Source organism: Mesitornis unicolor, unplaced genomic scaffold, assembly GCF_000695765.1.
Source record: "Mesitornis unicolor isolate BGI_N332 unplaced genomic scaffold, ASM69576v1 scaffold4551, whole genome shotgun sequence".
NCBI classification, from domain to species: Eukaryota; Metazoa; Chordata; class Aves; order Mesitornithiformes; family Mesitornithidae; genus Mesitornis; species Mesitornis unicolor.
The window spans coordinates 14,095-29,821 of NW_010161531.1; the positions used below are offsets into that span (position 1 = coordinate 14,095).

The 15,727-nt window shown below is 40.5% G+C and overlaps 1 protein-coding gene across 1 annotated transcript; it reads right to left on the bottom strand.

Moving 5' to 3' along the window:
• Positions 1-557: 557 nt before the first annotated feature.
• On the bottom strand, positions 558-12,333 carry ACSL5 (acyl-CoA synthetase long-chain family member 5). The gene is made up of 20 exons (XM_010193249.1): positions 12,149-12,333; positions 11,486-11,594; positions 10,781-10,845; positions 10,601-10,702; positions 10,169-10,268; positions 8,787-8,965; positions 8,073-8,105; positions 7,802-7,853; positions 7,164-7,237; positions 6,633-6,710; positions 5,564-5,698; positions 4,962-5,096; positions 4,792-4,887; positions 4,186-4,258; positions 3,221-3,309; positions 3,024-3,140; positions 2,431-2,574; positions 1,849-1,950; positions 1,397-1,468; positions 558-961 (listed from the first exon to the last, which is right to left on the bottom strand). Exons 1-20 carry the CDS (start codon positions 12,302-12,304, stop codon positions 821-823), a joined length of 2,052 nt encoding a protein of 683 aa, XP_010191551.1. The 5' UTR covers positions 12,305-12,333; the 3' UTR covers positions 558-820.
• Between the last annotated feature and the right edge of the window lie 3,394 nt (positions 12,334-15,727).

Here is a 15,727-nt window from a genome sequence, read left to right on the forward strand (position 1 = left end):
GCAGAGAAACAGATCACTCACACAGGCTTTTGGTTTGATTGCGCAGTTACAATTTATTGCATCCTATATTCTTAGGAATCACAGATAAAGTTTTCCACTTACCAAGCTCCAATTCATACATGTAGAGGCTTTATAACTGCCATCACATTTGTGCAAAAACTGATCCAGTGCCTCCATACTAGAATATAAACTAGGTTTGCTTCAGACACACTTTATAAACCAGTTCATGCCAGACTATACTCATTTTCATTAAAAACAACCTATACTGTGTGGTCCAGGGCTAGGAACAGGAAATTTACTTCTGTATTTGCTGAATAGATGTTAAGCTCCAATTCACACTGTGACAGCTTGAGTTGAGACAGGTTATCCTGAGTGGAAACTGAAGCGTTATTTTCCTGCACTCGGTTTTTGAATTCTCTCTCCTCACCTCAAACATGTAACTGCATGAAAGTTCAGTCTGATTGCAAATCAGTCCACAAAAAGTCATAATGGAGTTCATAGTTGGAGCAGGAAGATTTGCTTTTTACAACGAGAAGTGCATACAGCTGCCTTGTAAAGTCTGAGTTTGAGTGTTTTTGCACTTCTGTCACAGTCCAGGGAAGATGAAAGGTCTGGCTTTGCCTAGACAGCTGATGCTTAGTTCTGCAAGATGTGAATACTGCTAGTTGTCAGTTATACTACAGCCATCTTCATCCAAAAGTCATTTTTCCCAGGATATGAGAAACAATGCTCCCCTCCACTCGTGTGTGTGTTCTCCGTAGGTCATGTAGTGTCACAGTTTTCTTTGGATACTCCATGCAGTTTAAATTAAACTGGCCACTTATTCCTGCGCACTTGAATAGAGAGCCTCAATCTGCTTCTGGAAGAGCTTAACAAGCTCTGCTCGCTTTGCCTTCAGTGTTGGTGTCAAGAGTCCATTTTCTACAGAGAACATCTCTGTGTGGATGTAGAGGTCTTTAACCTATTAAAAGAAAATAATTTAGCATGTGGCAATTACATAAAGGGCAAACAACATTTCTTCCCAGCTTCCTAGAGCTCAGTGCAAGAAGTCACTCAGTCTCAAGAGGTCCAGTAACTAAACTGGTTTTGGATCCAAGTCAAAGTCCTTTTGGCTGACACAGCAAGAGGATAGGCTGGAACTACGGCACAGCTCCTGCAGCCTACAATGAACCTCCACTCCATCTCATGGCAATTCCCCCTGTTTCCCAGTACAGCCACCTGTCTTTTGATCAACAGGCAAGCAGCCAGTCAGTGTTTCACTGCCTACTGCCATTAGTTGTCCTGAGCAGCTGTCTTCAGTCCCATCCCCACACAGTCAGTAACAGCAATGCAGACTTCCCAGCCATTGCATTAGCAATACAGGTACTTGTGACAAGCAGGATTTGGAAGTACTCACTTGTTCAAAGGATTTAAGGCCAGCTTCTTTCCCCAGTCTGACCATATCTTCTAAAATAGCTTTCTTCACTGCCTAGAAGAAACAGAGCAGGAACAGAGTGGGTAAAGCTGCCATTCTGTAATTGCAACGCAAGACCATACCCATTGCCCAGTCAGTGAAAACTGAGGTTGGCAAGAATACATAAACAACAGCATTCAAGACTTCTTATATTAAGGCCACTACAAGGTCATGTCTATCTTCTCATTGGAAAAGAGGCAGTGATAGTCCTTGAAACATCAAAAGACACCTATACTTAGTTCCAGTTTTTAGTGAAAGGCTGCTTATATGACTAATCCAGCATTAAGCCAGTTTAATTTATAGAAAAGGTGGGTAAAATGAAGTCAAAGCAAAGCAAGATTGGACTTAAAAATTAAATTTTATCTATAACCCACTAAAAACCTAAAGCCACTCACTGGATTTCTGCAGATATCTTCATAGGAACCTTTTATTCCCAGTTTTGCTGCAAATTCTGGAAGCGTCTCAGGATCAGGAACCACTATACCTATTAAAAAAGACTGAAAACAAGTGGAAGAAGTCATGCTGAAACCAAGATAAGGCATCTGAAATTACTTTATTTATGTGAACTTGCTTGTGGACAGTATCTCCATAACAAGCCACATATACATCCGTATACATTCCCAGAGTTTGGAAGGTAGCTACAAGGACTTTCAAGTAACTTATCTGAGTTCTGACAGCAGTAATTGAAGTACTAATGTAGTTTGTTATGTGCTGAATGCTCTAGCAGGCACTTTTGGCTTGTCTACAGATTGAACACTGGCCTCTGTGGCAAAGGAGTGGAGAAACCGTACAGAGCTGACCTGATGCACTAATCCCATATAAGTATGCCAAGATCTCCTTTTCTTTGGTGTCAGTATGGCACTCTTAGGAACAGATCTTGTACATGGACTCTTGTATATGCATACATTTGTGCCCTGATCTTCCAGAACTCATTGTGGGAGGAATCTTGCAGGATGCTTACCTCTAATAAGACTTACCCTCAGGCTTTCCCCATGTACAAAGACCTGGGCTACAGGAACACTTCTGATATAGACATTTTCTATCTTCTCTGGAGCAATGTATTCTCCTTGTGCAAGTTTAAATATATTCTTTTTCCTGTCAATGATCTTCAGTGTTCCATTCTAGAAGTTAAGGTGGAGACCATTAGTTTCAAGTCTCTGTCTTGCTTCTATAAGAAGCAGAAGATAAGTTCAGTTTTGCTGTATGATTGATACATGGTAGTCTGGAACTGGTCTTTGCTTTCTACAAAGAGAAGGGACACGTTGACAAATTACTCCCACTAGCTCAGGACATGGTTAGACAGCTCCTTTATTCTCCTCTGACAGAAACCAAGTCACCTTGTTGTTCTTCACTGTGGAAGTGACAGTCTTAACTACTGGCCTAGCAGGTGTTATTTGAGATCTTGTAACCTAATTGGTCTTTGGAGCTTTGCCTCAAGTTACTTGCTGAATGATAACAAAATACTGTGTAAGGCTTTTATCCTAGAATTCACTTCTTCAGCTTTTCAGATTACTGTAAGCTAGCTAGGAATTCACATCTGAGAGATGGTTTATATTAAGCAATTACTCACTGGCAACCATTTCCCTATGTCTCCAGTGTGGAGCCAGCCGTCTTTATCAATTGCTTCTGCTGTCTTCTCAGGCTCTTTCAGATAACCCTTGAACACATTTGGTCCTTTAATGCAGACCTATAGAAAGCACAGAATATTGTTAGTCACCAAGTCTTACGTTTCAGTTTTTCCTGATACACACAGGAGATTGCACCCACCTCGCCTTCATTGTTAGAGGAGAAGTAGTTCATTTCTTCCACATCATCTAGTTTTATGATATTACAAGCCAAGGGGGCTCCAACATGGCCTGAGGAAAAAGAAACCAAACAAGGACAGTTGTGTTTTAGGGATTCTGCTAGCAGTTGGGCTTATTCGATCTAAAATGATAGACTAGGTTTTGAAGTGAGATGAGAGAATTCAAGTGTCCCTTGAAAGGCTTCAGGAATAGTAGATACTTAATGGCTCTTTGTTCACTGCTTTAGGAAGAACCAGTACTGTTTAAAGGAGTCTGACACCAAATGTTTAAGAAAGTTATTGTCATGCCATTTTGAGCCAATTAATTCAAAGTAGCAGCTAAATCTCAATGCTTAGAGACATTTATCGGTGTAGTTGACCACACAAACTGTACCACACTTGCCTCCACAGAATTCCATCATAGACCCTGGTGTTTATTCACATTTTATCCTCATTATGCTCTACAGCTAAGTGTTTTCAAAGACAGTGGCCTGAGCTTGAATTTAGAATACCCGATATTAAAAACATCCTTGCTAAGATAAAAGCTTAATCTTCAAGGTCAGATAGTCCTTCAAGAAAATAGCAAAATATCGTGTCTGATATTTTAGTCAAAGTTTTGTGTTAAGAAGTTATTTGTGACCTAAAGGGTTTTTTTAAAGCCATTTGGGAAGTCCTTGTCTAGTTTGCTCAGCTCTTTACAGACACTTCTTTCCTGTACACTGAGACAGGGTCTTGGCTGACCTACGTCAATTTACACAAGAGATCCTCACCTACTTCAGTCAAGAATTTTGGTACCTAGTAAGCATACAGATGACTTACTACCAAGAATCAATTTGAGGTTATGCACCCAGGATTTAACTCTCATTGAACTAAAAGCAGTAGAGCACCTAAGCTTGAGTGCTACTTCCTATTGACAGCTGCAGGAGTTTCCAACTCATGGCTACCACACCTGTTGTCCAGTCTCCAGGCATTGAGGCAGTGCATCCAGCAGAGCATTCAGTCTGGCCATAAGCTTCAAAGATCTGAAAGGATGAGAAAGGATGAATATTGTTTGACCATCAAGTCCTTTGTATGAAAGAGCTCAGTTTCAACTATGCCTGTTCTCAAGTCTCTTTCTTGGGAAGGAAACCAAGACAATCTTAGCCTTTAAGACTTCTTGGTCTTACTGATGTGACCAGATGTTCTTCAGGTTCACCTATCCAAAATTTTCTTTGGTCACCTCATTCTTCGAGCTCTTTTCTCAAAATGTACTACATTGGGAGCTCATTGACTGTCAAGATAAGCCACAAAGCTCAGAGGCAGCTGCCTGACTTTTGAGTGGTGCATGTTCCTATTCCCCTCTTCAAAGAGCCTACAGGATAGTTTTTCAGCAGTGTACTTTGAAGCCAGCCCTGCAGAATTTTGTTCCTCTTCACTCAAATCAAGCATCCTGTAAATACTGAAGAGACTGACCGCAATCTCCACAGGAACAAGCTGGGCTGGACCACAGCTATACCATTGGTCACTTATTTGGGCATAATCAAACAGGTCTTACTTTAAGAAAAAGTCAGCTTACCTGGCAGCCCAGTGCTGCTCTAAGAAATGTCAGGACAGAGGGAGATATAGGGGCTGCACCTGTTACCATTATACGCACTTTTCCACCCATGCTTTCCTACAAGTGAAATAGAAGTCATCAGATCCTGCAATACCACATTGTTCAGCTTGCTTACACTTGGAATAACTTACCTGAATTTTTTTGAAGATTAGCTTATCCCAAATGCTGTCATTTCGAATTATGCCATGTTTTATTTCAGCCATCTTCATCATCACAGCAAAGTTTAACAGGCAACGTTTCACTGGGCTCTTTGCACCACTTTGTATCTGCAAGGAAAAGTATCTGTGACTCTTGGGTTTAACTTTCATATGTACCTCCAGCTCTCGCTTTGTAAGGAGGCACTATATCTTATTCTGAAGTTCTATGGTCTATCTTCATTACTGACATGGTCTGTGAGATGAACCAAGGGGCAATACTAACTTGTGTTACTGCTGACATACTTCAGCCGTAACTTTGAAGGATAGGGATCCTTCTAGCTTTGCACTTGCTTCATTGCATTCCAAAAGTAAAATTTTTGTCTCTGAACAGCAACAGACTTAGCCCAGTCATGACTGGACACTGTTATACTCCAGGTCTCAGGGCTCTTGCCATCTCCTCAGAAAGGATTTTGAAGAATTGTTCCTGCTAAGGAATAATTAACTAGTGGTGATGTTATGATGCATTCAGTATTAAACTTGTATGCTTGCTTAGATATATGAACACTAAGATAATTTGACTAAAATTTCTCACATACCTTATCATATACTCTATTGAGTAGTCTTGGTACAACTGGAAATATTGTTGGCTTCAAGGCTTTCATGTCATCTGTTAGCAACTTGATGTCTCCTTGGAAGAAGCCTACTTTTGCTCCACAGCTGTAGGCCACAGTCTAAAAATTGACCAGACTAAGCTTAGTCAAGGGCAATAATGGATTCATTAACCATAATTATTATGGAATGCAGCATGATTTCCAGCACTGAGTGGTAGGAAGGTTCTTGTGTGAATAGGTTTTGAGCAAATACAGAAAGTTATTATACTAAAATTTGATCTCTAGAAGCTCAGATGCATACATTAAGTTCTAGCATGCAATTTTGACTTGTAGTCCATGAGCACGACAAAACAAAGTTTCATGTTATGGTTGAGTACAATTAATGAGTGTCACCACATTTGTAACAGCTGTTCTATTTCATTATCTTTTGAGATACCTAGAAATTAAAATACAAGGCAACAGAAGAATTTAGCAGCTTGACAAGGAATAGGACAAGCCACAATCTGTTTTAAATACCGGGCTAGAAACTGAGTTTAAGTGATTGTTCTGAGACCATTACATGTAGAAGAGTTAGATCCTGCCACAAAGTTGCTAACGTTCCCTGTAGGAAGTGTTACTTATACAACATAATTGAGGAAGTGCATTAATTGGAAAACTAGAACTTCATCTTGGCAAACAGGCAGGATAACACAGCCCAGCAGAGGAAACTGTGGAGAACATACCTCTGTTTGTCTCCAACTACTAAATCCACAGGTCTTAAACTGCTTCCTCTTCATGTATTAGCTTTAGCTGTGTTTGACTAAGGGATGACGCTGTTAATTTCATAGTAAATCACAGACTTAATTAGGCTAGACTGAAGAACAAAGCTTCATTTAATGAATATCGAAGCCATATCTTGCAGAAGTAACTAGGCATTATTTAGTCAGTTCAGGGGTTTTATTTTAGGTAGGTGATCTTAATCATTTAGGTACAACTTCTAACAAGTGTTACTGTCTGAACTAGTTCATACATCCAAGATCTACAAAGTTTAGAAGCATGCACACAGGTTACTTACCTGTACAATTCTCTCAAACATGTGAGCCAAGGGAAGGTAGGACATACTGATATCTGAAGTTGTGCACTCAACTGTGTTCTAAAGGGGAAAGAAACAGAAGTAGGTTAGCACTCCTTAGGTCTGCTTGAGTTACTCTTCAGTAGAAAGTGAATAAAGTTTGGGTCAATTTGAGTACTTTGAAATAGACATTTCAAATGGCTGGAGCAACTCAGGCTCATCCATCATCTCCTCAAGATTCACAGCTGTAACTCAGCCATACTAGATCAAGATTAGCTTTATGTCTTGGCAAGAATTGAAATAGGGTGGTTTAGTACTCTTGGTGCTTAGGACTTATTCTAGAAAAATTTCTGAGTAAAAGTTCTTATTCAAGGTTAAACCAAGTTTCTTGCAGTACTATTGTCACATTGAGATATGGGCACTTAGGAAAATATCAGTTTACTAAGAGTGAATAGTTTGCAGAAAATGCCCACATTAAAGCTAGTTTCATGACTGAGTGACATAGTCTAGAGACCACCATTAGCAGTAGTTTACCTCTGTGCATCTAAGGAAGGCAGCAGCATTTGCAACAACATTTTGATGCGTCAGCATGGCTCCTTTAGGGTTACCTTTGGGGAGATTGAGCAAAGTCAGCTGTGGCTCTGACTGCTTCTGCTGTCAGTTTCCCATGTCTTGTTTGGCTCAGTTTGAACTATTTTGGTATTAGGTGCAGTCATAGCATGCATTTTCTTAAGAGCTCAAATATGCCTCATCTTGAGCACTTTCAGCTATGGATATTACATAAAGGAAACGACTACTGAAACAGCAGAGTAATTAGGAGTAGCATACAGAATGCTGAAACAAGATGTTTCTCTAGCCCCTGTGGGTCAGAATACAGACAGTTAAGCAACCGATCCCTTTAACATTAAGGCCCTGTATTTTTCACAGGGTGTAACAACATTAATTTTACTATTCTTCCCACCGTCTCTGGGAAGAGGTTTTGTCTTAGTGCATTTGACTTGTAGTGACAATGCCCTAAGTAAAACTGTAGTAGTGGCTTGACCCTCTTCTGATTCGCTGTTTTACTTCTGTGCTGTTAGCATCTCCTTTTTTTTGTGCTGGAAAGCTATTTTTTTTTTTTTTAGCACAGGGAGACTGTTTAAGCACGGAAGCATCACTGTATATTGTCTTACCTGTGGTTCCACTGGTAAAGCACACAATGCAAAGATCTTCAGGGTTAGGAGGCTAGAGGGGAGAAAAGCCACATAAGGTCATAGTAAGGATTATGTTCCTTATCAGTATTTATATGCACTTCCTAAAGAGGAATGAACCAGGAATTCTGTTCGGAAGAAGCAAGACAAGATACAAAAATAATCTTGCCAGTCTCCTCTACTAGTAGCATGGCAAGAAGTCTTTTCAGAGACTAGTTTTACAAATTTGTAGCTATTCCACAGAGATACTTACAACGGGTTCTCTGATGCTGTTTCTTCCCAGCTCCTGTGTTAGAGAGAAAACACAGCTTAACAATTGCAACAGAAAGACATGCAGCAACAGTAGGTGAATAGGTAATTGCATTTCAAATGCAAAACTTGCTTTTATTTTGCCTCTTGACTGTCTGTCATTCAGATACGTTGGTCTTCCTGAATGTAGTATACAAAACTTGTAAAAGCTGACTCTTGGGCTTATGAAAAGCATGAATTAGAGTGTGCAGAAAGTGATCAGAACTACTTAAGGAATTTGGAAGTCCTGAATGGAGATACTTCATTTTATTTGATGTATGTCACATCTCTTACACTTCACATTTATGCATCATATCTGGAAGATTAAGCCTAGTATTGGGATGTCAAAGCAGTACTTTGCACTTAGAGTTCCAATTAGACTCAACCTCCAGGCTTAGATGCTTGATAAATCCTGTTACAACTGCACCACAAATTAAGCTAAGGAATTCTTCAGTTTAATGCATACTGACTGTCCACAACACATGGACACAACTTCAGTCAATGGTTTGAATTCTGCAAGTCCATTTGGCTAATTACATCAGATTTCAAAATGACTGCTCATCAAGATCTCAGGTCCAGGTGTGACAACTGGATAATGCTTACATTCAAGTGTCATTGTTGCCAGAGAATGTCCAGATGTCTAGCTGGCAAGGTCAAGCAGAAGCCTTTAGTCACCTACCTCAACCTCCTGCAGTGCTAGAATTTCAACTCCCACTTTAGCTCCTCTGTCCTTGAGCTCCTTGTCAAAGAGATCCATGAGAATGATAATCTTCAGACACGGAGTCTTTTCTTGCTCACAGTTTTCAAGCAAGATCTGTGCCTTATCAGGCTTGTCACAGATCACTATGCTTATGTCACCTACGGAAACAAAAATCACATTTCAGAAGTTTACTCAGAAGGCATGAGGCTACTGAATGACAGCTCAGTAGCACATGCATTTAGAACATACCATTGGTTTGTTTTAAAGCCACTTGCATTTGTTCATAGGGATTAAGTGGCTGGCTTACAGTGCTAAGAAGGTTCTTCCTACTATGGCCAGCTGATTGTATAGCTAGAAGCTCAAGTTTGCCTAAAGTGAGGGCAAATGCTGAGGAACTGAGGACAAATATCTTCACAGTCAAGATAGGCATTTAAACTTCTGGTATTGCCATAAAAGCTCAGAATGATCCTCACTGATGGTTTAGGTTTAAGCCATCTTCCTTAAATCTAAAGAAATTTAGACCTGTTCGAAAGAGGTAGCTAGAATTCTTGAGCACATGCCTCAGGTTCCCTGCATGTGCAAAGAGTTTATGCAATTCAAAAAGCATTTCCCATTAAGTCAGAAGAGGAATCGGATTTGCCTGAACATGCTGGTTCCCCATTAGCTAGTAAGTCACAGCTGTGTAGTCCTAAGGCAAGACCTGTTTGCAAGGTTGGGCAGCATAACTGCTGAAGTGACTTCACTTGGCAAATCCTGTTTATGGGTTGGATCCCAGATTGCTTTGACAGCAGTGGATATTTTTGATCCCCATATCTCCCCCAAGACTGGGGGAAGGAAGTCTGAAGATTTGTTCAAGCTTCCTCACCAGTTTCTTCCATGATGGCATGCTAGTTGTTGCTTCTGTAGAACAACAGGCCCCAACCAGATAGATTAAACAGATTTAGACATATCATTACCCTTCCTCCACTCTTTACATCCTACAACTCTAAATCAGAGACACACATTAGTCTTAATTTGCACGCAAGCCTGTCTGCATTGTGTGATTGTTTGGCAGTATGGGAGTTTGAGATTACAAAACCTCGAATAGCAAATAGTTAGGCGCTCTGACTGCAGGATGATCCACAGGATCTAGCAGGTCTTCAGTGGACTTTCAATACACCAAGAAACATAAGAAGCCCACTGGCTTCTTCTAGGCATTGAACCATGGCCCCTGCGAAACAGCTTCATTTACAGAAATTGTCTATAACTGCAGTAAGGTTCAAGCTACTCTGATTTTTGCATCAAATTCCCATGAACTTCAGCCTTCTCAAAACAAAACTTCTTAGAGAATTCATTATGAAATAGAGGGACTCAATATTTACCTTTGTTAACAATATATACAATGGCATCTGGCCCCAGAGTGTCATAGAGTGGAACAGCAACCATTGAGTAAGTGTAGCAGGCATACTCTGAAATGATCCACTGAAGAGAGAAAACAGTACAGATAAGGAAAACTAGCAGTTTACAAATCAAGATTAACTACACATTTCATGTACCTTGACTAGCCCATGCACTCATGATAAGTGCAGGTTGTGTAAGGAGCATGTCCATGAGATTCTTAGAGTAGTGAGGGTTCAAGACCGTTGTATTCCATGCCTGGCATAGCATGTGCTTAGTCAGTAATAAGGGAACTGGAAAGGGAAAAGCCAGTTATGGTTGTTCCTCATGTGGCCTCAAGCTATTTAAATACAGACCCTTTTCTCTCCCCAAGTTGTTAGAATATTCTGGGAAAGAACATTCAATTTGTTGCTTACCTCTGGCCTATTCTGAGCAAAAATGCCAATAAACTGGTCTGATGATGGTTTGCATCCTTTTTGCAGAAGCCCTGATCCCAGGTATTGAGCTCTGTCCAAAACCTGCAAGACAGTTTTCCTCCATTTTAGTGTTACAGGGTAGTATCCCAAATTAAATCATCTGTCGTGTGCAATACTCACTTGTTTGTATGTCAGCCACTGATAGGGTTGTTTGGGTTTTCTGTAGCCTAAACAGTTGCCATTTCCTAATGGAAGAGTTCAGAAAAGCAGTTGTAAAGCTCAGTACTGAAGTTGCATAGCACTTCAACACAACACTAAGTGTGCCATATTTCCAGTCAGACATCATCCATCTGACTGCATGGAGTATGGAAGTGCACAGTGTCCATTGGTTAAGCACACCGCCCAGACCAAGACTGTAAGAAAGGCTGTTGGCTTTATCCTTACAAGCAATTTTTTCCATTTCACAAACCCATTTGAGATTGAAATAGCTTGCAAGCTATTTCTATGCATGGGACCCCTGAAGTCACATGTGCACAAACTTATACGTATTGTAAGCAGGCAATAATTTTACACTAAAACCCACTTCATAAGACAAAGCAGAGGTGCTCCTCTCATCTCCCTCTGATGCTTAGTATCTGCTGACTCTTCACTGAACTCTAACGTCTTAAGCTTCTGATGTTTATCCCTGCCCAGTCTGCCAACTGAGACTGCTTCTGAATCAGTGTGTGTGTGGGGAAGATATGGTCACTGGTCACTCCACCCCACGGAAGGCTAGGAAAGCTTTTGCTAGCCTGAATTTTTACTACAGACAAGAGGGAAGGCAAAAGAACTTTGAATTTATTTACTTGTGATAGGCAAGTACTAACTGGCAGATGCAAAGCTTACCAGAAACATCCAGTCCTCTCTGGAAAACTTCATACAAAGTTTTGGCATCTTCAAAGTAATAAGAAAGCAGGTTGTTATCTGTCAAGAGGGCACCTCTTCTGGCTCCTCCCTAGGAACAGAACATAGTTAAGAAACAGTCCAGAGCAGATGCCACGTCATTTGCTCCTCAGCCATTCTCCCAGCAGTCCCCTTTAAAGCATTTCAATAGTATTGTATTGCTAGGGAAGTCTCATTTTCCTCCCTGATTTTCATCTACTCAGTCATCAGTCATGTGCAGATGAATTTTCTACATGGCCTAGATTAATATTCAATTAGGTTATTAGAGAGACCTTGACTAAGATTGAGTGCTACCACTTGCCCAGTTACGTGAAGTCTTACACCAGCCTCAGAGCTGATACAAAGCATTTAAAATACAAAAAAAAGGCGGCAACAGCAAAGGCCATCTGGTAAAAAGCCCACCTAACCCTGTTGGCAAAAGCTGCTGTTTCTTAACCTTAGTGTCTTAAGCTTTCCCCCCACCATACTGTTGAGTTGTACACCTGGGAGAGAAGGCTGTATATACCAAACAGGAGAGTTTCCACTAATACCCAGAGTCAGAATGGATCAGTATTCAGATTAAGCTCTTCAAAAATAGTCCATGCCAACAAGTGAAATAAGTATTACCTCAATTCCTACTGACTGCTTGTTCAAGTCAACAGGAGGCAAAACAGGTTTTGGCCTGCTTATCACCCACAGGAACATGACAGCTCCAAATACAATAATACTAATCAGTGCTGGGGTTGGGAGCGGTGAGAACAAGACTTGAAGTATCCAGATCATTGTGCTGGATCAGTAGAACCAGAGTTGAACCTGAAACAAACAGCAGTTTTAGTAGACATGAGTTAGAAGCACTCACTACCTATGGGCCATGGTTACTTAAGTAGTTTAAGCAATACTACAAATCATTTCAGCAGTTTGCCCCTGAAGAGTACTGGTACAATAGTGAAGCATGCTTATGCAATGCTTTAAGCCTCTTAAGAGATCTCAAGTCACCTTTCCCCATAAATCTTAGTCCATGCTGCATCCACCGCCACAAAAAGCTGAAGCCTGATGAAGTCAGATGAGGAACAGATGTCAATTCTTTCTATTCAAGAGTAAGAACATGCCTGGGGGAAAACAGTATATGATTTCCCAAATTAAGTATAACCAACAAATGCCTGAATTCAGTGAGATGGGCAGTGGAGGTAAGAAAACTCCTCAATATTATAGCTGTCCAATAGGAGAGGGCATTGCTAAAATAGTAGGGGTATTGCTGAATTATGTGTTTGTTACACCTACATATACAAGTCTGCAGGACAAGCAGTATCTTCATGATCAGCTGCTCTTACTGAAAAACAGGGTTTATGCTGGGCAAGTATTTTAGATAGTGAAGGTATGTTCACCATGAGATGCAGCACAAATCAAAACTCTGAAAATTACTTTCCACTTGGAAGTGGTGACCTGGAAGCCAGTGTGTGCCATGGCAGTCTAGCTGGGAAATACAGAAGCAGTTCTGCTGCTTGCATTCTCCAGAGTGTCTCTCTTCCTTCAAGTGCAGGGAAGCAAAAATTGAGAACGCAGGATTTCTTGTAAGAGACAGACATCCACCATAGCCTCCTCACTTAGAAACACATACTTTAATCTCTAAAATGTTTTGGTATGTTGAAGATTGAATTACCAATACAAACCTAGCACAGATGGCTGCTTTTTGTTTGAATAAACTCAAATCTCACCAATTTACCTTTGCTAGTATATAAATAGCTATGCAGGACATGACGCATCACACCTCACAAGATGAATAACCACACCCTTTCAAATTCCTTCATACAGAATCAAGGGAACCCAGCGAGTAGATAGTATGTCAGCTAGCAACTAACTAAATCCCTGTAGAATACCAGGTGTTGAGCAGTGGACTCCAGTTACCCTTTAACTGTAATGCCAAGAAAGTTAAAGGTATTTTCCAAACAGTTAATACATTCAAGGAGGCCCTTAAGTCAGAATTTGGCTCTCTGAGCTGAGACTGACCAAGATTAGATCACTCATATCTCTTTTCTTGTTTTGTCATTTTCAGTTTCCAGTGGTTGTGTTAATCAGCAATCCTAACGTGTTACCTGAGAGAAGGCATGCTTTGCCCACTCAGCATCTGGATAAGAAAGGACACCTCAGAGCCATCAAATCCATCAAATCCAAGCTGCCAAAAGCATGTCACATATCTGAGAAGTACCAACTTCCTAGACCTCTTTTCTACTCTAAGCCTTAGTTAGAAGGTGCCCTTCAAATTTCTGATCTTTGTTTCACGTGCTGAGTCAAAAAAATGTGCTACAGTAAGAAAGTCATGAACTGCCCTTGGCACTCTGTACTGACTGACACTTCCAGTCACTGGGCATATCAAACCTAGGAAGCACAAACATGCTCTTTCTGCAGCACAGGTTATCACCCATCTCCACACTCTTCCTTTGGGCCGGGAGAAACAAATCCCCTAAAACCAGGTGTGCTGACCAAGTTTACACTCAGGCCAAAGCCACTTAACAGTTCAGGTTCTAGCTCTGCTCTGTTTGGAAGACTGAAGATTATTAATAAAGTGAATTTCCTAGTCAGCTGCTTGTCATGCTTTATACATTTGGCCGTGTAACCCATTACTGGAACAGTTAGTAAACAGCTTTCTGTAGGTGATTAAACAGTATCTGGTTTATGGTATGAGTCAGCCACTTCCTGTCTTGTTAACATGAGCAAGTCTCTTTTTTATAGCATGAGCACTGAGGCAGCTTGGTAGAGGCATCTCTCCTCTCCCACATGAAGCAGAGTTGGATATACTAACTTTATTCCTTTAACTTAAAGCCTACTACTAGGTCAAAGTGATAGAGCAAATTGCATTTGCACCATTTTTATGTCGGAAGCTTAGCTTGTTAGACCTTGGCATATCTTTTCTCACATATATTTAGAGGGATACCAGAGTGCTCATGTTCAGCTCCCTTGAATTTTGATTAATAGCAATCAGCTTGGGTGATTTTCCAGTCTTTTTCCATCTCTAGATGGGCCAAAAGGAGTTTACACTCAGTGCATTTCTGATGACTCTTCCCTGGACATGAAATTTTTCAATCGGCAGTAAGAGAATAGAGCTACATGCAGGCAACTGAACCGACCACATGCCTGTACAGCTCTGTGCTCTTATGTGCTCATTTTAATAGTAATTTTAAGACAATATCTTAGAAACCAAGAGGGATTGGTTGCCTTTAGAGAATCACACTATAAATAATAAACAGAACTGGGGATCACGTCTCTAGCATCCAGACATCTACTATAACTTATTAACACTGCCTAATAAAACTGATCAGTGCAGTTGTCACAAATAGCTACCATCCACTACAAAGACTTATTTGACAGAAAATTAACAGAGGACACTTATCCACCTTTTTGTGGTAAGGATCAGAGAACCCACTAACCCCAAATGCTCCATGAAGCAGTAGGTAAGTCACTGAAAACCTTTCCTTCAGGATATTCTCATCTCCTCACTGACTCACATGCAAGGCCGTTTGAGCCAAGACACCTAGGAAGACTGAACATCAGACCCTGAAGGATAATGATGCTTGGAGCAGAGAACTCAAAGTCAAGAGACAACTCCTGATCAAGCTGAGAAAAGTTGCCTGAAGATGACTAAATGCAGCAAAGCTTTTGCTTTCAGATTCTGAATCGATTCCACAACTCTCACATAGAAAAAGAAGCCAGATAGTAGTCTAATCCCAGTGTAACCTAACCAGAATCCCTACAGCTAGTCAAAGATGATTTTCAGTTATAAACCAAACAGATTTTTAATTTAAAGAAAGACCTGTTGATGAGTTTCTTTCTAAAGGCCAGGAAGTGTGCTTATTTGCTTCCAGGTTTGTTTTTTTTAGTAACTACTTTTATTAGCTTGTTTACAGAGCTGGATGAGACTATACACACACACAAGTCAAAACCTAACATTCTTTAAAGCTACAGAAGTTCATGTTGTGTCTAAAAAGCACGGATACCTAGATCTTGTTTGCAATACACAGAAAAATGCTTTCCATATCTGAAATACTATTTTCAATTCCCCTACTTTATGAATAGAATAGCGACTGTTCTGCTTTTACTTTCAACCATGTTTCCTCAGATGGGCTTTAACCACTCATATCAAAGTACATAGGGTGGCACAAGCTGTGGCAATACACTGTCAGCAAATTTGTTTCAATTCCCGGCATTAGG